Below are 26868 nucleotides of genomic sequence, written 5' to 3'. Positions count from 1 at the left end.
AAATGTTTTGATTTATATAAAAAATACAAATCTAAACATTTTTTTCCTGGGTGTCAGGAGGATAGAGGAAAGATTTAAAAAATAAATGACATGGAACTAATAAAAGTCTCTCGAGTCAGACATAGCCTATTATGGACAATGTCACTCTGATAAGATGCAGAACACATAACTTGGAGATCTGGCGTTGTTCAAAGTAACAATGCAGAGAGTACAGCGTCTCTAGCATCATTCAATAGAACTTTGACTGTTTGTTTTTTTTCAGGCGCCTATTGGTCGCCTCAGTTGACGTGCTGAGGACCCCTGTCAAAGCATCATGGCGGCCTCTAACGCAAAGTCGGTGTTGTTCGTTTGTCTGGGTAAGAAACAGTGATATCAAACCGCGTATTCTGTCTCAAACTTCAAATGTACGGGTTACTATTTAGCACTTGTATAAATGATTTAGCTGCTAAAAAGAGTGAAGTTTCAAAATGCTTCTAAAAGCTATAAATGAATAACAGCGCACCATTTTATCCGGGTTTTGGTGGCGCCATTCAGTGTTGTAGTTCTATATACCTTAATTAAAAATGGACCAGAAATATTTTTGAGTAATAAATCTGCTGCTGAAATAGCCAACTTTTCATTCTGGGAGGCATTTTTTGGTATGAGATATGTCAAGGTCCTCAGGTATCTCTAAGTCTAAATCTGTTAATAAATAACTTTTACCATGTGTGAATTATGTAGACCTACTTTCCTCCTCTGTGTTGCTAAATTACCGTTAGACAGTTGTATCCTCTTGATGAACAACCTGAGCATAGTCTGTCGTTTTGTAATTGTTATTGGATACTTTATAGGTATATTTCCTAGTCATAGGAAAATCTGACTTATTAAAGTTTGCACACTTTCATTAGGGAACATATGCCGTTCCCCAATTGCTGAAGCAGTGTTCCAGAAGATGGCAACTGATGCTGGAGTGGTCGATAAGGTAATCCCTTATATTCATAATCTTAATCATGTAATGCTTTAAGGCTCATCTAAAAACTACAGCTGTTATCTGTTATTCCATTATAATTTGGTTTGCTGACATGTGCACAATTTACATTTTGTTGTTCCATATGCTTGTCTCCTCTGTATAGTGGAGAATAGACAGTGCTGCTACCTCCACATATGAGATAGGAAGCCCTCCGGATGACCGTGGGCAGGCCTGCATGAAACGACATGATGTGCCCATGAGGCACATAGCCAGACAGGTACGACTTCTGACTTACCTGTAGCTAGCCCCTCTTTTGCTTTGTGTTGTTACAGTGGGTCATAGACAGTGGGGCCACTTCTGACTGGAATACAGGCAGCTCTCCGGATTCCCGAGGCCTGGCTTGTCTAAGGAATCATGGCATTGAAACCAGCCATAGGGCACGACAGGTACAAAGTGACAAGTGCAATAAGGGAGAGACAAGTTTGTTTAGACAAATATTTTAAACATTTGTAACATAAACATAAGACTGCAAAATCCTTTGGTTGCAAGTCCAGGTCATTGAACCTTAAATACTTATTGGTAATATAATGCATAATAATTTTCAATGTATGTCTCTTATCATTGTGTATACAGTTTCAAAATTGGTCCTGGTACATAATCTACTCCATGTAATTTTTGGGTTTGAGGACAGATGTTCTTTCTTGATCTCTATTTTGTCTGACATGAAAATAGCCATGTACATTTCTTGTCTGCACCTGCCTGCCTTTCAACATGGCAATAAAAGCTAATGTTTATTATATATACAGTTTGTCAGTACCTTCTTATCTATAGCTATGCTAATGCAAATTGCATTTCTGGTAAACAGAGAACATTTGTTTTAGATTGTCAGCTAAATAACCTTTATGGAACATATAAATTACATTTATTTAAATTCACAACAACTGTAACAAATCTGGTGTCTGATGCAGCGTACCCTCCTATCAAGCCTCCTCTGAGAAAAAACAGAAAACTACATTTTCACGCCATAAAATTAGCTATATTCCATGTGTTCCATGTGTTAATCTGTAACTAAATACAAATCTAAAGAAAATGTCTTCTGTATACACAGATTTATATAAATATATTGAATTATTTTACTTAGATTTGTTTTGTAAAAACATTACATCACCCTGCTGCATATGTTTTAAATCCTGGTTGAGCCTGAAATTACACCAAGATGTTTGACCGTGTTGGGCCTTGAGGCCTTTTGCACTGCTTTTTCCGTCTATTACTTTTACTCCCTAGTTCCCTAAAACTCTGTTTTCTTCAGAGGATTGAGTGGTTTTCACCAGTTGTATAAAGTTTACTACCTCCAGTAGGTTGGTTGTGGTGTAGACCCTCCTCTAATCTTTTCAAAGGCAAGTCAACTTTTGTGTAGACCAAATATGCCAAACGAGCTCAGATAAGCTTGTTCCCCTTTTTCACATCTCTGTTTAATCATTCAGTCTTTTGCTCCTCCCATCTCTGTTCTCTTTATTTTCCTTGTGCATTGGTAGGTTTTAAGTATGTCAGTGTCCACCTTGGGCAGGCGTTAAGATAATAACACAATAAATAAACGTGTTTGCTTAGTGAAGAAAATGCATTCCAAAGTAAAGCGAAATGTTTGTGAAGTGCCTAGCACCTTATCAGAAGTCAAAGCAAGGACATTTCATTTATTGCTGCACCAAAACACTAAAAGAATGAGAATTACCTGCAGCCAAATAAAACATCATGTGTTTGTAATCTTAATAGCACTTGCGCATCATTTGTTTTTGGTGCTTCACAAACAAGTTGTTAAAGATTATTTCTCACAATGAGACTCTTATATTTTAAACCATGTATTTGTCTGAGTAACCATAGAGTTGGGAGATATTTCAAAACATGTATACTATTGCAGTTGATTTTGAGTACCGGTATAGATTATAATGTTGAGTATTAAAATTATTTACAAAACAAAATGAATTATAAATAAAAAATACAGTTAACTTGTCCTATGAAATGAGTGCATATAGTAAAAAAGCTGTGTTTCTGGTTAATTTGGTTCTGATTCATTTTATTGTATTCAAAAAACTAAACATAAGTTTATTTTTTGCTTCATATCAGGTGATTGTTGGAAAAATTGGCACCAGTTTTTATTTATTGTTGTGAGGAGTCCTTGGTGGTGATTAAATAAAAAAGAAAATCTGTTGTGGGAACTTGGAGACTTTAAAACTCCCTGTTCTATAACCCTTAAGTAATGTGACTGAGCAGGGAATGTCACAACGTCTGAATCAATACTGTTTTTGTTCTTTTCCCTTTGTTCGTCTACCTGCCCATTTCTCCTTAAAATCTTTCATACAAATCCACTGTCCAAACCTGTTTAAACTATTTAAGGTACTGCCTCTTACATTGGTGCTAAATCATCAAAAGTGGCACAATCTGGGTGAAAACGTTCTCTATACAACATCCATCCATCCATCCATCCATCCATTTTCTTCCGCTTATCCGGAGCCGGGTCGCGGGGGCAGCAGTCTAAGCAGGGACTCCCAGACTTCCTTCCAAAACAAAAACAGTAAACTTCACATTTATTAGGAGGAATGTTGTGTAGAGGAAAGACTCCCCAGACTTTCCTCTACACAACATTCCTCCTAATAAATGTGAAGTTTACCGTTTTGTTTTGAGTACTACATTTTGTTGCAAACGATGGATCCCTGTCTGACTTCGTTGCTGCACATAGACCGAACTAACATTTTGTCATTTTATCCCGTTTCCCTCAGGTAACCAAGGAGGATTTCCAGACCTTTGAGTATATTCTCTGCATGGATGAGAGCAATTTAAGGTATGTTATTAGTCGAGTCAGTGGCAGTGTTTTTTTAGAAATCACATTTATTGAGGTTGTGAGGTTTAATTTTTTTATATTATTAGTTTGAACAATTTGTTTGCTTCAGGGTCAAATTGGTAACATTGAGCTGAAAGTAATGTATAGGTGAATGCCTCTGTTTAATGAGCAATATCCTTTCTTAAGCTCTTTCTAAGGTCAGGGGGGAGGGATATTTTTTGCTACTTTGAACGTTTAGGGATCATTTTGAGATCACATGCCCATGGCAGATCTTGATCTGTAAGCAGCTTACTGAGTTCCTTAGATGCCTTGTCTTTGCTCTTTGGGCAGTTTTTCTCTCACACATATTTTTCTCCTCACAATGTTGACCAGACTGAGCAGTAAAATCTCATAGACAAAAGACAACATTGTCTGTTTTATTTCCTTTTACAAAAAATAAACTAATTGAAATATTGTTTGTAAATATTTTTGACCTGCTTTTTGCATTTGCAGCTGTAAGGATGCTGGGATTACCTTGTCAAATGCCTTACAGTGGAGCGTCAGATCGTTTGATGTTTATTAAGATGATATCTTGTGTATTTTATAGTGACTTGAAAAGGAAGGCCAACTCTGTGAAAAATGCCACAGCCAGGATTGAGCTTCTAGGTTCATATGACCCTCAAAAGCAGCTGATAATCAAAGACCCATATTATGTAAGTTCAGTGTTTTTTGCTTACATTCTGTATGATTTGAAGACTATTGTAGATGTGTGTTTAACTTAAACTTAACTTAAAGTACTTTTATATCTAAAAGTGGCTTTTATGGACTTTTAACCATGTCATAACACTGTTCCCTCCATTTGTATTCAATTGTATTTAACTGATTCATTCATGTGTGTGTGATCCTGTATTGTAAATTGTTTAGTCCTTTAGTTGATTAGTCTGTTGATGGTGTCTTAGGTGGCCAAAATTGTATTAATTGACTATTCCTTTTAGTTAGATTATAAACCCACATTTTAATGTTACTTTATACAAATACGTTGTTTCCTAGTTCTTTTTTCTTCATAAATTGTTGTTTTTACATGAACTTCCTTGTAGGTGTACTCTTGTCAGTGCAGTTTGATTCAGATACATAGAGATAAAGAAATCGTTTTGAAAGCCATGCCCTCTTTTCAGTCGATTAATCGATCAGCAAGACATGTCTTTAGTTGACATGGACATTGGTTAGTGACTTTGTTATAAAGCATATTTTGGAGAATTATAGTATAGCCATATAATATCAAATGCGAGTTTGAGGAAGGTTTGGCAGGTGTCAAATTAAAACGGCATGAATGAGCACTGATGTCATTATTCTGAGTAATTCAGTCTTGGATTTTTAGCAAACGGTGAGCTTGCCCGAGGACAGATTTATGTGTGACATTGTGTGTGCTGTGTTGCTTTACTTTGCGGGTTGAGGATAGTGGTAGAACACAGGAACCATATTATTAGTGATGTGGCTTTAGGAAGCTGTGGTGGACCGCAGGTTATGTGACTGTAGTCAGTCATATTAATTTGTCTCAGAGTTTGGCATAAAACAATGTGTTTCTGTGTGTGACATTCAGCCAAAGTGACTGCCCTCAGTTTGCCAGAAGATGAGGAGAACGAATCCTCTTTACAGTCAGGGCCGTCTGGTTATCGTGAAGTGCATAGGACACTTGGCTGCATAGAATTCTCTGGAGACAGTTGCTATCAACACGCCTAGATAATCAGAGACTCCTAACTGTGGTGAAGTAGTCTCAGTGTCAATAAAATATCAAAGCAGCGTGACTAAAGCAGCACCCTCCAAAACTGTGATCAGATTCTGCTTAAACCAGGGACTAGAGAAACTCTATAAACTCAAATTAACTGTTTCCACTTAACGCACTGCCACTGGCTTCCCTACTTTTCTTTAACTGTGTGTTTGGTCGAAACATTTGTATTATCTGCTTATTGCATGCTATTAACTTAAAGCTAAGTCCAAATTTGTTTTAGAAGGAGACCTCACTAGTCTTTCTAACAAATGCTTTCAAAATCAGTACTAAATCATAATTCTGCTGTCCAGTTGTGTGGGAGTTGTAAAAAGAACTGCTGTAATTGTGGTAATTTTTATGGTGAATTTGCTCCTGATTTTTGAGTGTATAGAGCAGAGCAGATGAAATCATTTTTAAACTATTATGTTAATGTAAATGTTTTTGCCCACCCATGAGAGACCATAGAAATAGTGTTAGGTAGAATTGTATGCAGTTTTATAGTTCTGATTCATTTGTTTGTTTGTTTGCTCTTTAGAAACTTAAAACTTTTTTTCTCCTTTTTTAGGGGAGTGACAAAGACTTTGAAACAGTGTACGAACAGTGTGTGCGATGCTGCAAAGCTTTCCTGGAGGCTAACTCTTGATCTGAACGACTTCTCAAGTGTTATCATCAACAAATTTGTAATATAGAAAACGATACCACTGTTTGCACACTGAATGCTTTAGTTTAGACTCTGATCTGTAAAGTGGCAATAGTTGGAATACAATTAAATATTCTTTAAAGATTTTGGTTGAGCTGCATGTCTTCTTGTTTTTTTACACTTTTCAACAAACTACTTCATCTATCATTTGTAGGTCATTGTATACTGTAATGAAGTTTAAAAAAAAAGTTAATTCAGTAGTACACACTTGGAAAACATAACAGCGACTGTTATTTGTAACAACCTTATAATTTATTTTAAATATAATTTTTCTTCTTAAGACACATTTGATAAATGCCAGTCATTTAACTTACAATATGTAAATATTCTCTCTTTGTTTAAACTGTTATGTCTATATTATGTACAGTGTGGACCATAAATATAGACTTTACCAGTACAACCAAGACCCACAGATAAATGGCACACCATGTCATCTTTCTCTTAAGACATCAGAGTTTGTGTTAATAAATTAAGAATTAGTCCTCGATAGTACTTTTGCAGCACGCACAACTTCATTTGTCTTTAGTAGTGCATTGGATGGGCACATTCAAACTGCGCACATAGTCAGTCACCCCATACCATGCTGATGGTCTTTTTCTCAGAGATATTGGCAAAATAAAAAATATGCAATCCCTTTTTGTTTTAGGAACATCTTTTTGAATGGCAGCAGTAACAGCAGCAGAAAAAAATGTATTTTTTTCTTATCACAACCACTCCTCTGTCTATTTTCCTCTTGGTCCTTGCTCCATGTATGTGTTAGTTTGGTGATGTTGCCTGGATGCGCCCATGTGATCACGTCCGACCAATGAAGTGCTCCGAGGGCAGGTAGTAATCCATGTCCATGATGGACTCTTCAGAGGGCCAACGTGGAGCCTAAAATCAGCCGGGGATGGACAGTCTATGTTTTAGCCTGCCCTCTTCCTGCAGTTCCAGGCATATCTTTACCAAAAGTTTTCTTTCTTCTGGCCAACTCAAATGATTGCACCTCCTAACCTGTGACAGAGAAGTGTAACAATAAACGTAAAAAGTTTTTTGCCACAATATATGATCCTGTTTTAAACTGGGTAAAACAGGCATGAAGAAAGGGAAGAAACATAATTATTTGAAACTGATTCAACATAACAAATATTTGATTAATGTATTGCCTTTTGTACCATAAAATTAGCCAACACATTGGGAGGAGCTGTACTACATTTTAGCTTTTAAAATATGTGTCTTAAAAGAGTAATGACAAAAGTACATACTAATTACCTTGTGCGTGTTATCCCTCCATGCACTGCGGGCTGCCTGCTAACCTTGTGAGAAGTCGTGCACATCTTTTAAAATCTGAAAATGGTCAAAAGTTATGCTATTAACAAGTGGCTCAAAAGGTTATTGAAAGACAATATGTTGTTTGTGGCTTACATGCTGGTATTGTGCAGTCTCTTGTTTGGTAGTAAAGTCTGTACGCGTGCTTTCTACACTTGTGACTGAAATACAGTGGACCTGAAAAAAATAGAGATACAAGATTTCAAATCTTTCCCATCTGCTTCATCTCCAGCAGCAGTTTTCACAGAGGTAAAAGTCCTTACCTGCTATGTGCTGGAGGAATTTCCCCTTCTTTTTGAGATTTGGAGGGAAAACTACAAATAAAAAAATAAAATATTGTAAGGCTATGTGAACTTGTGTTTCTTAAAAAAGTCAAGAGCCATTCCGGTCAGGAGAATAGGCAGTAGTACAATAACTTTAAACCTTTAAACTGGATAACACATATAGGTGTGCAGGCTGAAACTGTTTTGGCAATTAGAATATATATTGGTGCTTTGTTTTTTATCCAAACAAACAAATTAGGTCTAATGTGTATGTTAAAGATTGAAGTCCTATCCCATTGAGACAATAGGTTATATAAAGATAAACAGTAAGCCTAACTAGCTTTAGTTTTAAAAACAATTATTAGTTCATATTTTACTAGTCCCCGCACATCAGCATCTGGCACCACTGTACACTCACCTGCCACCTGTTCTCCTCTGCCTGTCCTGGAGCCTCGTAAATCCCTCGCCTCCAGAGCTGAAGCTCTTCTTCGTGATGAGAACGCAGTTTCTCTCCTTGCACTTCCCCTTCCCCGGCTCTCATCCACGTGCCTAACCGCTTCCACCAGCCGCCTATAGTCCTCTCTCTCCTCCTTCTCCTCCTGCTGCGCGCGCCCCGTTGGGGAGGCTCCTGAGGGCGCGCTCACGCTTCGGCCCGTTAGTGCGCACACAAGGAGCACCAGACCCATGGCAAAGTGCGTGCGCGGTCCTCTCATAGCTGCCATCCACCACAGCACACCAAAGTGAGCAACTATTACGAGTTTGATTTGACTGAACAGAATATCCAATTACCTGGAACAATAAAATAGAAATAAAGCAATATTGAAACAAACAGAATATGTTTGTGTCAAAGTTATGATTAGGCTTATTGTTCCCAAATAGGCTATAGACCAAACACAGAATTACGGAGTCGGATTTATCGACAGACTTTCTATTCAAGATGTAGCGAATGTGAATGCAAATTATTCTGGCATATATACACTAGTGGGCTTCTGTTGAACTCCAGGTCGTCTTCTATTTTACTCAGAATAACTTTGTGTGTAGGCCTGATGGGAAGCTTAGCAGATAAGAAGAATTTTACAAATTTTCTTCAGAGGTTGTTACAACAATCACATGACGTGTCATTCAATCAAACCGCACTATTTTTATCCGCGATGTGAATAATATAGGCCACCTACATAGAATTACCTTTTGAAAGTCCAGATGGTAAAAACATCTGCCAGAAAGGGATGAGCAGGGTCTCCAGTGTGGAACACAAGCTTAGTTATAACTTGTGTTGTAGCAGTAGTATCCTTTGAATGATGGCTGCGCGTAAAACGCTTCTCATGTGCCGCCTAGCTGCGCGTCCGGTGCCCCCTGCAAGTGCCGCTCACTTTTTATGACACCGCTGCGATGATGACCTGTCCCAGGAGGCTTACGCAGCTCCTCCAATAATAATATGACACATTATTTGCGGACCTGTTCCATCTCCCAGCGCTGCTCAGAGTCCTCTAGAGTTTACTATCACTTGACCGCGTCTTTGATCCTTTTCTTCTGGCGCCCCCTCCTTTCCTTTACTCCATTTGTTGGTGCGATTACAGGAAACGTTTCTAATGCTAATACTTCCAGAGAAATTTTCTCTCGGCTACAATGTAGACACCACCATCTTTGGTCCTAAAGAAAATGCCCATATCTCTTGGAATTTCATTGTAAAGACACTATTGACGCTTATTCGGTCCAATTATCGGGTGAGTTTACGAAAATAGACTAATTTACGCGCAACTCTCTCAAAGTTCATGCGGTAAGTTCTGGTCAGCCGCTCCACAGAAAACAGAAGTTCACAGAAGGATTGGTGTGATTTGTGCGGTTGGTATAGCTCCCAGTAAGGGCGTGTAATTGGACCCCTCCTCAAACCCCTGCCCCGAAACGAGACTCGACACAAATGGAGAACTTTGGAACAAGCTGAATTTGGTGTTCACGTTCTAAAATTTGATGCCATAATTTTAGACCGAGCCTTGGGCAAGGTTTATATAACTTTGTAGGAAAATCCCCTTATTTAAAAAAAAACAAAAACAAAACAAAACGTTGAAGCATATCATTATTTATTATAGATTGTCTCCAATATCTTACTATATTACGCTGTCACTGCGTAATATAGTAAACAACAAACAACAAACAAGTGTTGAATAATGTCACTACTTTTTTTCAATTTTACTTTTATTAATGTTGGCGGAGAAGATACTGAACGTGATTTTCTTATTCATTTTTATAAGGACACCTGTTCTGCTATTAGCTGTGTAAAATTTATATATATATATATATATATATATATATATATATATATATATATATATATATAATTAATTTTAATTTAAAACCATAATTTGTTAACACAAACAAATGGGATTAGGTTTGTATCTATTTTCTTGAGTGCATTATTCCAGACTTTTTATACATATTAGGTCATAAGCCAACAGTTTTTTACTACGGTAGTTTCAGCAGAGGGCATCATGCAGTCACAATAAAATAGCCCAATAAGATATCTCTTAACAAAAAAGGTGAAAAGCCAACAAAGTAATTTAGTCATTAAAAATCATTTACAGTGGACTCAATTGGAGTGTATTGGTGTATGTATGTTGCACCTTATTGTTATTGAAACATTAATTGAAGCTTTCTATTGTATTGTATAGTAATACACTAATGAGTTTGCACTTTTAAACCACATGTGAAAGTATGTTGTTTAGTAAGAGTTAAGTCAGTGACTCGTGTTCATATGACCAAGAAGTCCATGTGGTCAGACATCCTGAATGGCTAAGCACATTGGTACTCACATCTTTCGTACCATGAATGGTTGTCAGAGGGCATGCTTATATATGTGTGCGGGACATCCCGATCCAAGCCAAACATTCCACTGTCCAAAGGTGTTATTTGAGGGCATTGGGTGAACTTTGACCGAGGCAGGTCTTTTACCACATAAACACTTTCATTAACAAACAATGCTAGAAAAATGTTCATCTGACTGAATCAAACAGACTGGCATCTCAGAGGGAAATGACTGTTGAATGTGATGATTATAAGGGGCTGATAAAGATTTGGCTGTGGACACAACCTATTCAAACTTTGTGCATTCTTGGACTCAAGCTTTATCTTCATACACAATATTAGAGCCGTATTTCTTGACCTACAGGAAGGAATCTTGTTCCTGTAACATAATTCGTTTTTTTGGTTTTGTTTTTTGTTATTAGGCTTTTTCCTTAAACATACCACTAGATTCAGAGAAGCAGCCGACAATTATGGCAGTTGGTAAGTCTTTATTAGTAACACCAATATGCATTATACTGATATTTGTTGTTATGGTAATGGTGCTAAAGTGTTATCACTGCAAATATAATTCACAGAGACCTTTTTTTACACATCATACATTAAAAAAAATCTGGGCCTATAGTCCAATGAGCCATGCACACTTAAAGCACACAAAAGCAGTTCCAAGTGTAATCCAGTGCACTGAGATTTTTTTGGTAGTCTGTTCTGTGTAAGACAAAATCAAATGTGTTTCTCATCTTGTCCAGCCACAGAAACGAGGTAGAGACTTAAAATTGCACCATCAGTGTAAAGACAAGGGCCTGAAGCTGCAGCCCTCACACTAGGAATGGACATATCCTATATAAGATCCTAATCAAGAGACTTCAAAACGTCAGTGTTCATGCTGTTTTTTTGCAAGAAGGACAATTACTTAGCTTAGTGGATTAGCATAGACGCATATACTTTTTTCCTCAATGTCTGACATGAAATCAAACTAAACCTTTCCTGTTTTAGGTCAATTAGGATTACCAATTACATCTTTTTGCTAAATGCCAGAATAATGAGACCAATAATAAAAACGGTTTTCATTACTTTCTCTAATGTCTGATCTTTACATACACTTCATTAATATTTGGTACCATGACTTGGATCAAAAGCATTGGATGTCCTTCCACAACTTCTCACCTTAGTTGGCAGGAGTTTCTCCTGACAGAACTGGTGTAACTGAGCCAAGTTTGTAGGCCTCCTTGCTCACACATGCCTTTTCAGGTCTGCCCATACATTTTCAATAGGATTGAGATCAGGGCTTTGTGATGGCCACTTCAAAACATTAAGTTTGTTATCCTTAAGCCACTTTGTAACCAGTTTGGCTGTATGCTTCGGGTCTTTGTCCATTTGGAAGACACATTTACACTCAAGCTTTAACTTCCTGGCTGATGTCTTGAGATGTTGCTTCAGTATTTTCACATAATGTTCTTTCCGCATGATGCCATCTATTTGGTGAAGTTCACCAGTCCCTCCTGCAGCAAAACAACCCCACAACATGATGCTGCCACCCCCGTACTTCACAGTGGGACTTGTATTCTAAGGCTAGTAAGCTTCCCCCTTTTTCCTCCAAATGTAACAATGCTGGTTATGGCCAGACATTTAAGTTTTAGTTTCGTCAGACCACAGGCCATATCCAGAAATCTTTGTAACTGTGTGCATTTGCAAACTGCACTTTTGATTTTTTCTTTTTCTTTTGGAGTAATGGCTTCTTCCTGGCAGAGTAGCCTTTCAGACCATGTTGATACAATACTTGTTTCACTGTGGATAATGACACACTCTTACCAGCTTCAGCCAGCATCTTCACAAGGTCTTTTGCTTTTGTACTTGAGTTGATATACACATTTCGGACCAAAGCACATTCATCTCTGGGACAAACAACCCATCTCCTTCCTGAGCAGTATGATGGCTGGACATTCCCATGGTGTCTATACTTGTGTACAATAGTTTGAACAGATGAACGTGGCACCTTCAGGCATCTGGAAATTGTACCCATGGATGAACCAGACTGGTGCTAGTGCACAACACATCAGTGTGTGGATGCAAAACAACAAGACTGAAGTCATAGTTTTTGGGCGACAGAAACAAAGAGAAAGTGTTAGCAGTCACCTCCAGTCTAGAGGGAATAATGAACTCATATTTGAACTTTAACAGTCACATCAAATCAATAACCTCTGCAGCTTTTTACTGTCTAAAAACATTGCAAAAATCAAAAGTATACTGTCTAAACCAGACTTGGAGAGACTTATCCATGTGTTTGGCTCCAGAAGGTAGACTATTGTAATGACTTGCTCACTGGCCTCTCCAAATCAGCGCTAAGACAGCAGCAGTTCATCCAGAACACTGCTGCCTGACCAGAACCAGGAAGTACTAATGCATAAGTCCTGCACTCAGGTCTATGCACTGGCTTTCTATGGCTTGGAGAATAGACTTTAAAGCAGCTGTGCTTGTGTACAAGTCTCTCCGTGGCCCAGCACCAAAGTACATCTCGGACATGTTAGTGCCATATGAACCATCTGACACTCTGAGGACTTCAGGGACCGGCCTCCTGCTGGTGCTCGGAGTCAGGACTAAACATGGAGAATCAGAGTTTCAGTTTATGCAGTTAAAACCTGGAACAGTCTCCTGAAGATGTGAGACAGGCCTCTACTTTGACAATGTTTAAATCCAGGCTCAAAACGGTTCTGGTTAGCTGTGCATATGACTGAAGGGTTGTTATTCTGCATTAGCTTTAAGATTAATTGTATGATGATTATTTACATAATGATTTGTTTGTATTATGATTTTAATGTCTTTCTTATTCTGTATAAAACACTTTTGAGTAACTTTGTGTGTGAATTGTGCTTAAACTTGCTTTGTCTTGGCTCGCCTTTGTCGTAACGGGTGAGTGTAGCAGACCAAAGGATGCAGACTCGGGGCAGATTTACAGTATTTATTGTGAAAATAGGACAAAGTATCAACAGAAGGTGAACCGGAGGTGAGCAGGTGAGCAGGAACACAGGAACACAGGAACCGGTAGACCAAACGGGCGTAGGGCAGAGCGGGCAGGAGACATCCAGGGCCGGAACACAACAGGAACACAGGAACAGACAGGACCACAGGAATGCAGTGACACAACGATGATCTCGCGCTGAGTCTCTTCTCCCAGCTCCTTTTATGCACAGCAGGTGTGTTGATTGCGCTGATGGGCTGCAGGTGCGCGCAGGAGGAGCCAGGAGCCCAGCTCAGATCTGGCAGGTGACTGACTCAATCATAGAATGTACCCCCAAACTCCAACATTCTCCTATTCATGGGTGGCACTATTACTAAGATAGTGAGACTGGACTAAGGTCTTTGCAGATGTACAAATTGTTGTTGTTTTTTTTAACTTTTATCTGTACATTGATACGGTACTTCATTCTTACCCTTGTATAAACCCTTTGCCTTATACTGTGTGACTAATAATGTTATGTTTGATTATCACATTATACATCAGCATTAGTTGGTATGGAGCTGCACCCTGATGGTTGGTGGCCCACACTTGGCCCAGTTCACTTTGCCTAGGGCCTAAGCTATACTGTGCTACATGGGAACCACAAGATCACGTCACTGCATGCGTATGAATGTCATTGGACATTAGGTCTCCTTTTGTGAAAATGCTTTAGGTATAACTATAAATCTTCATAAACAGCTGCTATATGGTGTATATATGCACCCAATGGAGGGAACAACATTGTGGTCTGTTCCAGCGTCATCACATATGTCATGTATAGATATGATCTATATCTACATATTTGAAATCATTGTTCTTAAACAGAATGCTGCAGGACAATGTAAAAACGGCATCCACAACACTATTTTTGATAGTAATTTATTTAGCTGCTTGGATTCAAAATATAAAACCCGATTGTGTGGTTTTGGGTGCAGCATGTTTTTGCCAGTCAAAGATTATTTCACAAATGAAATATAATTCTTAAGAATTTAAAAATATCCAAAGGAATTTGTAGGTACATGTGTATTACAGTATTGTGGTGTAGAAATGCAAACTGACAACCCATGGTGCACTGGTGCATTGATTTCAAAAGTTGGCTACACAATTTGAAAATGGTCAATGTATTCTAGGCCTAGAGCTACAGCTGATGTGTTGTAAAGTTTCATTGTGATACTTTTGATATTGATATTGCACTTTCACAATATTCAGTCCTTGTCAATCCACTTTTGTTAAAAGTAAACCCTGTGAAGACAAGCTGGGCCTTGGTTACAGCTAATGAGGATCCTAATAAATAAACAAATAAACAAATCAATACTTGCATTTCTCTCCAACTATTGCTAAATTTTCCTTATTGCATCTAGCTAAGCCAAATGAATGTATGACTAGTTGGTAAATTGTCTCTATCTTCCCATGCAGCTTTAAAATAATCACTGGCAAATCCCTCTAGCTCAAGCTTGTGACAGTCATGATTTTTACTTTCTACTTTTCCCATACTTAGTAAAAACTTGGCTTCATGTCTTCATCAATAATAATCCCATTCAACTGGGTTTTTTGTACAAATTGTACAATTGTACAAACTAATTGGATTCAATGTAGCCTACAGTGCTTAACATTAATATCCATAGTATACATATTTAGATGGGAAATTGAACCTAGCTGCATGCATGTCAGCAGAACTGACCACTTTATGAGAAAGAATCAGCTAATGGGTTACTAAAATACAGGGGAGTTGATGGGGGAACAAAGGGGTCTGTGTGTCGCCGGTCCCCGGTTTTCAGGGGCCCAGTATTGGACCTTCTTCCTATCAATTTATGTTGGAGGGTGGCCCAAGTGAGGGTTCTTGCCCTGGGCCCCCAAACTTCTGTCGACAGGCCTGACTGGATAATAAAAATAAGTTAAAGTATCGTAAATGTTCATAAAGCAACAAACACATTTAACTGTTTAATCAATGTGTTTAAGAACACACTGTCTCACTCTTGGTTCACTTTTATTAGTACAATATTTTGGTCCCTTCAGTTTTGTTAAGCTAAGAATAAACAAAGACCAACTAATAAACTGGGAAATAACTGTTTTTCATATCAATAATGTATAATAAATAAATACAATCATTCATGCATTTTGTTTCACTATTGTTTCTCTATTAGAGAAGAGCCTCAATACAGCCCTTAGGCAAAGTTCACCCTGAACAATGAACTGCTGGCCTCCAGTGATCCCAGGAACAGGTCCTCAGAAACTGTCTTATTGATATTTATCAGTAGAGATTGTCCAAAATGAAAAAAAATTAAAATCCTGGCCCACATATTTATAAAGTTATAGTAATTAATTCACCTTTTCTTTTTTTGTACAAAATGATTAAATACATTTATCTGGACTATAAAAAAGTAATTGTGTGATATTAGACTAATACCGAACTCTGGGAAAAACCTCCAGTATCACTGATATTGGAGCCGATACATCGCCCATGCTAATTATCAATTGTCTTTTTATGTTGTATTCTTTCTTAAAAGTTGGAGCTCTCTTGTCAAGTACTCGTCTCGGGGTAGTGATGGATATGTGACCTCCCTAACCCTTCCCTGCAGGCTATGAACAGTTCACACTCCTGACATGGGACCTCAAAACACCAAGTGGACTGAGGCAAGAATGGAGTGGGCCAGAGAGAGAGAGAGGGAAATGGAATTGCGTCAGCACTCTGTTTGTAAATGTTGGAGACAGAGACAGCATTGTAATTGGAATGTCCCTTGAGCAAATAAATGTTATATGGCCTTGTATTAGATTTGGTTTAGAAAGGGCTCTACTCTTGTTCACTGATATATTATTCAAAATGATGAATATTTACTTTATATCACCAGTATATGGATTGTATTAAATTACTTTCTGCTTCTCATAAATGCACAGTTCAGGAATAGGTTTCTCTAGAACAGGGCTCAACATCGCTCTGTGGAAAAAGCACTCAAGCCAATCATTGCTTCTGGGGAAGGACACTGCATCAGCCATTATCTTTTGCTACCACTGTTACACTGTTTCTCTCATACACAATAGAATGGGGCATTTAAAATGAATAGTCTTTAAACGATTCCCAAAGTAAAATTACAACAATTTTTGACAAGATGGTACTGATGCTGTGCCCTGATAGTGCAGCTGCAGCCATGTGACGGATCACAGATGGATTGCTAAATCTAAGTTATTTGTGGCCTAGATTCACACATTAAGTAAGCGCCGTTTCCCAATGCATAGGAAAGTGGATTTGGATTAAAGAGTGCACAGGACCTCAAGCAAAACAATGGTACTTAATAGCTTTTTCATTCGGTTGATTTTTGGGGAGTAAACTGAATTGTCAAAGCCCATTCTTCCAGGTGTTCTCTTTGGCCCTGTATTGCACTGATCGTAGAGTGATGTATTGGAGTCCAAAATAGATTCACATAATTAGGCTATATAATTACATGTATATATTTCATTATAGGACTATTGTGGTTAGTGACCAGTGATCAGTAATACTGAGTTACATTTATTTGATTAACTTTAAAAAAAAAAAAAAAAGGAGTAGTTTTCTAGTACCATAATTTTAGTCCTACTTGAGTAATGTACCTTACAGTTTAACAGTACTCCAAAGTTTTGTTTAATAGTCCTATTTACTATTTTTGTCTTTTACACAATTGATTGTCCTTACAATTATGTCAGTGATTAACAACTAATTAACTGTTAATTAATGAATACTCCATGGGGTATTGGTTTACACTTCTGTTTGTTGACGGGACACACAGAGAAATCTGACACAACAGAAAATGGCGTCTCCACAATCACCTGCTGTGTACGAACAGTGATGTAACTCTATATTTAAAATGTGATGCAGAATGGCTCTCCTCATTTTTTGGGAACCATTGTCCTTAGTCACAACCCTGGGTTCCTGTTAGTTCTCACAGCGCTGATGACGAAGCCAAAGAAATGTGACCTCTCTACGTAACACACATACTGCTGCATACTGGAGCATATTCACATAACACTAGCACTGACGCTGTAACTCTACAGACAAACTCACTCCTTATATGCCTAATTTGACAGCACACAGTAATAGCCATTATAAGTACACAAAAATGTGATGAGAGACTAAGAAATAACAACTGGGAGAACACAAATATTAAGAGGGAAAACTGAAGATTAGGATAATTGATTTAGCAACATGATGAGAACGCTACATTTAGGAAAGTACACAGTTCAATACTGTACGTTTAATGTGCATGCACAGACATACATTATCAAAATGGCCCCACTTGTTGTAATAAGAGACCATTTACCTTATTAATGTACTAAAATCCTGCTTAGTTTTTTTTTGTTTTTTGTTTTTTTATCTGAACATGGGTGAAGTCTTCCTTGTACCCTTTCTTTTTACATTAGCCAATGTTAAATGGGGCATGATAATGGATATATAACATAGAGAAAAAGACTGAATATTTCAGTTTTTGCTTTTTTTAGCGCACACAATTTGTGAGCAAGAAATGTTGATGGCAATATCATGACTGTTGATCGGGAAAGTAATAAAAATGTCCCAATAAATGTCTTGGCTGGGGTTCAAATATTGCATCAAAAGTTTATAGACCGTAAACTTTGATACACAAAATCACATTGCATCAACATTGCATATTTTTTTCATGAGCTCTATTTCTGCCTTTTTGAATATTTTTTTTCTAGACAATTTACTTAATATTCTAACACTGCATATCTCCACACAACAATCACAACATTTTTTTTGATGTGTGTCCTATATTTTTAAAATAGCCCAAATGTATTACTTGCTAGCAGTATATAGTAACATCCATCCAGCTTCCCAAATTTCTGTTTTTATGAATACCTTTTTTGTTTAATTTGAATTTTTGTAATAGCCTCCTCTTAAATGACTATAAAGCACGTAACAGCTATATCTGGGAAGAGACAATATGCACATGTATGTCTCATAAATTGACACTGTCAGGACATTGCGTGGTGTAGGTGTTCCATTCATAGCACTTCAAAAGGTTACATGGAACACTGGGACAGAGTAATTATCCAAGGGAGTGGACCAAAAGAAATGCAATGATATGTGAGCATTTTTTGGGAGGGAGAGTGACTATTTCTTTTGGTTGAGTCTTAGTTTTGAGTTTTGTTTTATGTCAGCATTATCGAAACGTGAGCTAATTTTGTTCCTATATTTGTTTGAGCCCTAGGAGAACGTATAAAGATATTAGCAACATATTCCAATAGAGTTTAAAGAGCCTATATTATGCTGTTTTCTAATATGTTATAATGTTGTTTAGTCATCACAAACATACATGGAGTTGTGTTTTGTTTAATTTACACATGTGTAACACACAAACCCTACAATTTTAGGGTTTTTCTCAAACAGAAAACACTTACTGTTTCATCTTGTAATGTCATGGGGTAACACTGGAAGTGCTCAACTGTGTTTTCAAACTTCACACAGCGTCACTAGCCAATCTCTACTGACCTAAAGGTAAAAGGCAGCTTCATGACATCACAAAGTGAAATGGACCATTTTGAGATGTAGAGATGTAGACAGACTAATAATTCAGGGCTACTCAAACATTTGTGAATGAAACAAAACACTCCAGGTGTGGTTTTGGAGAGGTAACAACATTCTAACATGGCCTAAAGCACACAAGATTCAATTTTGCATAATATAGGACCTTTAAGTATTTGCATTAGATAACATACTGCTATTTGATTTGTTGGGATTAACAACAAGGAAGTCAATTTAATTTTTTTTACTAAAACAGAGAGCATGGGAATATTCTGTGAATGTCAATTACTCCCATGCTGAAATGTCCTTTTATGTGCACGTTTCTTGCACTGATGTGTTGCCCGAACAAACAGTTCAAGAACACTCAAAAATAAATAAGTAGTCAATAAATATTACAACTTAAATCGTAAATCTAGAAAGTCCAATGAAAAATATACTCTATTTTAATGCTCAGTGCGCTGCTGTTTCTGCTATACATAGTACAACTTCTCCAACAAACACCCAAATCACAAACCAACATAAAGTTTATTCATACAGGAATATGCATGAAAAAAATCACAGTACTTGAAATTACTTTTTACTTTCCACTCTTCCTGTAAAAACAAATATAAAAATGCAATTTATAAACAAGGATGTCATGGGGGTTATTGTGTAAGTGGCATAAATGATTTTCAATATTATCGTTTATCGTCTTCAGTTTATTTTCTTCATCAGTATATTGTAATTCAAAATTTTAATAATAATAATGGCTTACACTTGTAATGCACTTTACAGGCTTGTCAAAGCCTCTCAAAGCGCGACACTATAGTCATTATTCATTCATTTCCACACTTGGTGATGGTAGGCTGCTATTGTAGCCACAGCTGCCCTGGGGCAGACTGACAGAAGCAAGGCTGCCAATCTGCGCCATCGGCCCCTTGACAGGCCTAGATGTACAGGGCTTAAATGTTTACCAAGGAAGTCATGTGACAAGTATTACATTAATCATTTTGGAGCTATGAGGCATGGCATCACACACAAAGATGCAGTTCTTCTATTGGTGAAATCTTCTTTCAATCCTGTTTAGGCAGATAAAAGGGAAGCATGGAGTCAAGCTGTCGGTCTGATAACCTGTTGCCTAATGTTCTCTTACAAAGCCCACAGTCACATCATTCAGATCATAACAATAAACATGTAGCGCTCATGGAGTCTGAGTGCAGAGTTACGAGGTGAGAGTAGACAGAGCAAAGACAGGGTCTAAACCAGTATACAAGAGATGTATGACACAATCAATTAGCTCCAAAGCCAAGAGTGGGACCAATCACAAAGTTTTAATGAGTGAAGATGATGTGTTTTGAGACCTTGGATACTTAATGTATTACTCAGAAAGAAAAAGACACTTTTGCCGTATTTAGCAACAGTTGAACACTTTAACAAAAGTAAATACCAGATTCTTCTCACTGTTTATGTTAAACTAGAAGTGGGCAGAGCATCACAATATCAGTAATATAGTCATTGCATTTTAATATGCAAAATTCAGTGTTGCCCATTAAAATCTAAAAAGGCATTTCATCAATAGATTGTTAAAGTCCTTAGGAGATCACTGCAGATGGTTTGCTGAGGCAGGACAACTCTTATCCTTCATAGATCAGCCGGAGCCCAGAAAACACAAACATGCTATTTGTCAGAGGTTCATTTGTCAAGCCTGTAGGTTACAGGTTTGGGATGGCATGTTCCCTCATTATCAAGCAGGAAAAGTAAGGTCCATGTTTGGTAACCACAAATTGGTGTTAACTCAGTAATATTCACTGAGCAAGTATAACTGTATTAGCAACTATTTTGTAAAACCAGAATTAACTTACACATAAAAAATAAAAACATAGAATTTTTGTCTTTAGCTGTGATTACTAGTATGTGTCAAGCAAATAAACAGGCCAGCTATGTTGAGTCATAGCTGCAGAAAGCTGCTCTGCATTCTACAGTGAAAACAATTTACTATGTGCAGGCTTTGGTCAACACAGTGATTGTATAGGCCTTATTTTGAATCTGTTTCTGCTTTTAAACTCCTCCCACTCCACTGGAAATGAATAAATCATAATAGGTGGAGAACCAGGCAGAAGGTGGAAGTTAAACAGGCATAGGACCCAGTTTAGGAAGCAGGGGAACCCATGGTCTCCCGCAAATAAAGCTGTTTTAGCTAAAAGATATTGCTAATCCTTGCTTGATAGTTCATAGCTTCTCTTTTCTCATGAGTCAGACTTTACATTTTGTTTGACATTCACTAAACCAGACTACAATGTTTTATTGCATCAACAATTGTGTCTTCCTGTCCCCTGTTATCTCTTTAATTAGAACAAATACCTCTAGATATTCACAAATGCTATTACCTTTAAATTTTATTACACTTTGATTTACTTTTTAAATCAGTGACTAAGAATATCAAGCATTTTCTGCAAGTGCCCCAGACAGGCCTGTGTGCGCCCCATTTGTCAGTGTGTGTGAGATGAATGGTTATCTTTAGACTTAGACGTTATCTCATCATTGAATAGTGGGTCTAATTTTTCTTATGGGAAAAACATTGTTGTGGTATTTTCCGCTTGAACTTCTGGGTCGCAACATCCCTCTCATTTCTCTCTCTGTGACTTTGTAAAGCAGTGCACACCCTCATTCTTGTCTGGAGGTTACATAGCTGTTTGCACGAGTGTGTGTAGCTGGAAATTACCCTCATCTCCTGATGGAAACCCCAGCAAACAAGAACTGGCTACAAAGGGAAAGCAAATGAATGAAAAAATGTTTGATCATACAAAATTCAGACAGAGGATATGGACCTGCAGTTGTGGCTAAACAAAAGCCCTCCCCATCACCCAGATGTGTGGGTGGGACATCGTCTATCTCACGACTGTGATGGACTGGCAAAGTGGCAAAGTTTAGGCCTGCTTGGTCACATAGTATGAATGACTCTAAAAGAAAAACTAACAAGCGCAAAGAAACACCAAGAAGCTATTCTTTCAAGAACAAGACCAAAGCTGAAAAGTACATTTAAAACTATAATGTGTAATCTAAAATAAAGGTGCACATCAGGTGGTCAGCCACCTGCTTGTCTCCATGGAGATGTGATTATATTGTTTAAGTGTCAAACACATTTTCACCGAGGGCCACATTAGCAAAATGGCTGCTCTCAAAGGGCCAAATGTAAAATAAACCTAACTAATTTTTTAGCTTGTTAATTAACTGTTTCTGTATTTATTACTTAATCGAGTTATAACTATTGCATATACATTTGGCTAGATGTAAAAATATGGCTGTGTAACTGAATAATCTCCTGATAAACTGAGATTTTAAGACCATCATACCTTTTAATTTACCCTGTCGAGGGCCACATAAAATGATGTGGAGGGCCACATTTTGCCCGGCATTTGCATTCATTGCATTTGGCATTCAACATATCTTTCTCCATGGAGACAAGCAGATAACACATGTTTTTAACACCTGCAATAAATAAAAGCAAGATTTTTTTTAAAACCATCCCTATTCTTATTCTGTTTTGTTTTATTGTATCAAAATGTGGAAACTTTATTGTGTAATCTACTCCCTCTCACCCAGGACATTAATATAAATAAATGAATTATAATCACAGCTGCATTTATTTTTTGTTAAAAAGGTGAATATTAATACATAATAGCCAATTAAAGATGTTTACATGACAAATTCTTATTTGGTAATCATCCAATCCTAATGTATGCCACTGCCACCGTTATCTTTATAAACCAGTTATGACAGGAAAATTAGGAGGAAATGACATCTTTCTTTCCTTTTGACATTTGTGCTTAACATGAATAGCACTGCTGACTGTTAGCACTGTAGAACCTCCAGAACCCCACCAGGCAGGCGCTGGTTGGCCACAGCGTGAGGCCTCTTCCGTACCGCAGGCAACTGTGCTAACCTCAGCTCTATGAAAGAGTAATGCATTTTCTGTTCTTCACGCCAAGTGCTGTCCTGAATCTGTAGGACTCAAGCTGGATGATCCCTACAGGTGCCTTTATCTGACAGGAACTGTTATGTATGGTCCACACAGATGGAATAAACCTGCTCCAAATTAACTTGCACATGGTTATTTAAATATGAAATTGACCAACACATAATATTAAACTGTGACACTGAGACATCTGACATGTTTCCTCCCTAGAGAGAGGCACTTAAAAAGACTGTTGGCTACTGTTGACTTGATTAAAAAGCTCCACGACTATGACTACTGACCTAGCGCTGTATGCATCAGTAGGCATTAATGGGAATGGACGATCAAGTCAACTGTCCAGCGACTGATACAAAAACACCACATATTCAGCATAAAAAGTACAGTTTCTGGAAGTTGCTCTTTTCTAAGAGTTTATCACACAGTATTATTTTAATCACAAAGTGATCAGCTTTTATAAATAGCATCTTGTCTTTAAGGGAAAATAAACGTAGCTCACCACATATTCTTGTACTAGTGCAGTCAATGTTGTCTTGGCCTTGTTACTGTCTCTGTGTTTTTTGTTTAGTATTTTGTTGGGTGGGATGAATTGATAGTAAACAAGGCCCTGTCAATATGAGATATGTTTTAAACAAATCAAAATATTTGTATTTCATTCATGTGTTCTGGGAAAAACACTAAACAAAAGATACTGTACAGGCAAATATAGAAAACTATGATTTCCAATTAAAGCCTGACCAGCATCACTTGCACATACTATTTATTTTTCCTGGAAAGTTGTCTGCTTAAACACACTGTTAAAAAACTGAATGAGGTGATTGATAGCTTGAGTAATCTGGTGTTCTGTCATGTGTGACACTAGTTCAGGGCTTGGTGTATGGTACATGTCTAATCTCAATACTCACTTCACGTCTTGAGTGTAGAGTACTCAATTCCAAACCCAGTGATTGTCCCGCTGTGTTCAAAGGAAAACTGGCACCATCTGCTAAACTTGTTCTGGATATTAATAAAAAACTATTGAAATGTGTAAGGCATAGGAGTAATAAAAATCACATCCTTGGATTAAAAATTAAAAAAACACGTGTCTCTGTCAAATCAACCTCTGAAATGCTCTGATCTGTAATGAAACCCAGACATTCAGACACAGTGAGGTAGAAATCCATTAAAATGCGACCTGTTCGAGTCTATATGTGACGACTGAGGTGTGAGACAAGTGAAAATGTGCTGGTTGAGGATTGATCTGACAAATTTGGATTCAAGACCTGAAGATGATGAGTCATAAACCCACAAGAACTTAGAAAAATTGATTCATGTTCAAGGCCAAATTTGACCCTCAACAGCTTTCATCTTTTGGTATCTCCCACTGTCCAGATGTAATCCTTTATAGCAAAACAGCCTCCCCAAACAACATCTTTTAATCTTTCACAATTTCCACTGTTGTGCGAGTGTGTTCTTTGGCCTGTGATACAGATAAAAGCTATTAGATGGTATTTGAACAATTGAATAGTTTGGAGGGCCGCCGCACAGCATTCTCAGAGACACACCAAATCTCAGAGCTGACCTGTTTTTCCACACAAGGTCTAATTATAATTCAAGTGAGTTGGTGATGTAAAAGTTTTCACACAAATGTAAATAAATGAGTAAATAAATAATATAACCAGCTATATTATATTGGTATTACCAGATAAAAGAGGTTTATTATTTATCTAATTGTGTTTTTTGGATTTTCTCTGCAGTGTTCCCACTAAAATTACAAAACCCTCTTATATTATACACCCAGACAGGTGTACTGACTTACAAAATGTTTTGTTTTATCAGATTTATGATTATACGGTGGAATGAGTTGAAATTAATTTTAAAATACAATAATTCTAGTCACATAACACTTTATAAGAAAAAAGGGAAAAAAGTAAACACTAAGAACATTCTTCATGGAGATACATACGTTTAATGCCATACTGTCGAATATTATAGTCAGTGACACATCGTTTCCATGGAGACCCTCCTCTGTGATAAAGTCATATCTAATTTTCATGTTCAATCATGATACAGCTGAAAATGATTGATACTCTGCTGGAGAATACACTTACATGTTGGGATGATGCAGCTAATCAAGCCATCAAATCTCAGGAGCTTTGGTATGGAACAGCTGGACAGGTTTGGCCATTCACCCTTCACCAGTTCAAAATTGGGACTAAACTGTGAAGGAACCCCAAACTAAATGTAGACTAAACCAGCACCAAACCAAGGAAAGGGACAGGACATACTACTCACTAACTAATATAATTTATATCAGATTACACATAAAATATACCAGGTAATAAAGTATAAGATAAGTATAAGATGTGAGATTCCTGTATTCACAATAAAAATAGAGAAGGACTAACTTAAAAAAAATAATAATAATACTTTGAAGGTGATTAAAGATGCTATATGACATTATGTGACTTGTTAAAGTGGTCAGTGTCTGGTGCAGGGTAATTGACATCAATAGGTCACACAGATCTTAATGAAGGTCCTCACTCTGATCTGCTGAGGTGAGGATAATGGTGACGTTACACATTACAGCACATGTCAGGGCTTAATATTGAAACAATACAGCCAACCTGCAGCACCTTCTCATTCTCAATTATCACTAATGGAACGGCAGTGCTGACATAAAACCTGCTCATTAAACAAAATAGTTTCCATTCAAAATGCACCATCTCTCTATATTTAGAAAGAATTTGTAACATAGAACGAACATTTTCTTTAAAGATCAGAAAGAAGAAAAATGCCTCGGACTGACAAAGCTCGATCAGGGCTCACATTAATGCTATGATTCATGCGTTTCAGATGGAGGCTCCAAATTGGCATAAGTGACGATGGAGACAGTGTCCCAGGGGCACGTTGTCCAGACAGTCGGATATGTGTGAGAATGAACATTAACAAGCTTATTTCATTCTGCAGATCCTCCATGCACCAACTTTTATGCATCTTATATTCTTTCATATTTTAAGCAAATACTTCAATTTTTCCCAGATGATAAACAGCTCTTAATGACCTCAGATATTTTTGTATGTTTACTCAAGGGTGTTTGTATCCACCCTGACAGATTTATGGCATTGCTTTGGGAGTCTTGGCAGCACAACAGTTTCAACAAACCACTGATCTGCCTGTTTGATTAACAGGAGGTGAAAGGGGCCCTTTTCCATGATAACCTTCACATCCCAACTTTAACATCTCACATTTTTCAGATAACACTTGCTGGACTTAATAATGTTTCAATTCTAGTTTCACCAGGATTTCAACATTGCACTTTGTGATGGACTCCCTCATCTTCACTCAGGTCCATCGGACTCATCACTACTACTACTTTTTGCAAAGGATTTGTACGCTTAGGAAATTCTAATCAAGGTTCCTGTTCATTTCATCACCAAATCATAGTAAATTAATTCAGGCAAATAAATAATGTTGAGAAAACTTGCAGTAATTTAGCAAACTAAATCCCAGATCTCAATCTTGACAGATGACAGGCTTCACTGGGCACCTACTATAATGCCATCATTTCCCACAAAGCAACTGGAGACAAAAGTCAATATTGTGATGCTACATTGCTGAAACACAGGGCAGTAAGGTCAGTTTGGTCATGGGAAGGATACAATGGTGATGTCACATAAACTGAGAATAACAAATAGACAGTTACATATGCAAGTACTATTCATGGAGATACAACACACTACTATTCTAAGTACTAGCAGAGTAGATTAAAACTTTAAAATGATACCTTTTACCACAAAAGAATTATAAAGTTAACCATGAAGTTAT

The 26868-nt window shown here is 37.4% G+C and overlaps 2 protein-coding genes across 3 annotated transcripts; one reads left to right on the top strand and one right to left on the bottom strand.

Moving 5' to 3' along the window:
• Nucleotides 1-277: 277 nt before the first annotated feature.
• acp1 (acid phosphatase 1) lies at nt 278-6314 on the top strand. 2 transcript variants are annotated; one of them, XM_033990718.2, is made up of 6 exons: nt 278-356; nt 888-961; nt 1282-1395; nt 3724-3785; nt 4372-4477; nt 6098-6314. In XM_033990718.2, the coding sequence occupies exons 1-6, from the start codon at nt 314-316 to the stop codon at nt 6173-6175; spliced, it is 477 nt and encodes a 158-aa protein (XP_033846609.1). In that variant the 5' UTR covers nt 278-313; the 3' UTR covers nt 6176-6314. The 2 variants fall into 2 exon arrangements, with proteins under 2 accessions (XP_033846609.1, XP_033846607.1); XM_033990716.2 differs by lacking the exon at nt 1282-1395 and adding an exon at nt 1113-1226.
• A 220-nt stretch (nt 6315-6534) lies between these two features.
• Nucleotides 6535-9618, bottom strand: LOC117392491 (ALK and LTK ligand 2-like). Its single transcript, XM_033990585.2, has 6 exons — nt 8989-9618; nt 8222-8592; nt 7804-7854; nt 7637-7717; nt 7484-7558; nt 6535-7225 (listed from the first exon to the last, which is right to left on the bottom strand). The coding sequence occupies exons 2-5, from the start codon at nt 8523-8525 to the stop codon at nt 7494-7496; spliced, it is 501 nt and encodes a 166-aa protein (XP_033846476.1). The 5' UTR covers nt 8526-8592; nt 8989-9618; the 3' UTR covers nt 6535-7225; nt 7484-7493.
• Nucleotides 9619-26868: the final 17250 nt, after the last annotated feature.

The sequence above is a fragment of the Periophthalmus magnuspinnatus genome, chromosome 24, assembly GCF_009829125.3.
Source record: "Periophthalmus magnuspinnatus isolate fPerMag1 chromosome 24, fPerMag1.2.pri, whole genome shotgun sequence".
Taxonomy (NCBI): domain Eukaryota; kingdom Metazoa; phylum Chordata; class Actinopteri; order Gobiiformes; family Gobiidae; genus Periophthalmus; species Periophthalmus magnuspinnatus.
Note: the sequence above shows the minus strand (reverse complement) of the source record. Positions and strands in the feature narration are given on the sequence as shown.

Bases quoted from the DNA above. Each gene is read 5' to 3' on its own strand.
- LOC117392491 (XM_033990585.2), bottom strand. From the start codon at position 8,525: ATGGCAGCTATGAGAGGACCGCGCACGCACTTTGCCATGGGTCTGGTG. The intron at 7,718-7,803 runs GTAAGGACTTTT...TATTTTTTTCAG, and splicing joins ATTCCTCCAGCACATAGCAG to GTCCACTGTATTTCAGTCAC. The intron at 7,559-7,636 runs GTAAGCCACAAA...GACCATTTTCAG, and splicing joins AGACTGCACAATACCAGCAT to ATTTTAAAAGATGTGCACGA.
- acp1 (XM_033990718.2), top strand. From the start codon at position 314: ATGGCGGCCTCTAACGCAAAGTCGGTGTTGTTCGTTTGTCTGG. The intron at 357-887 runs GTAAGAAACAGT...CACTTTCATTAG, and splicing joins GGTGTTGTTCGTTTGTCTGG to GGAACATATGCCGTTCCCCA. The intron at 3,786-4,371 runs GTATGTTATTAG...TGTATTTTATAG, and splicing joins ATGGATGAGAGCAATTTAAG to TGACTTGAAAAGGAAGGCCA.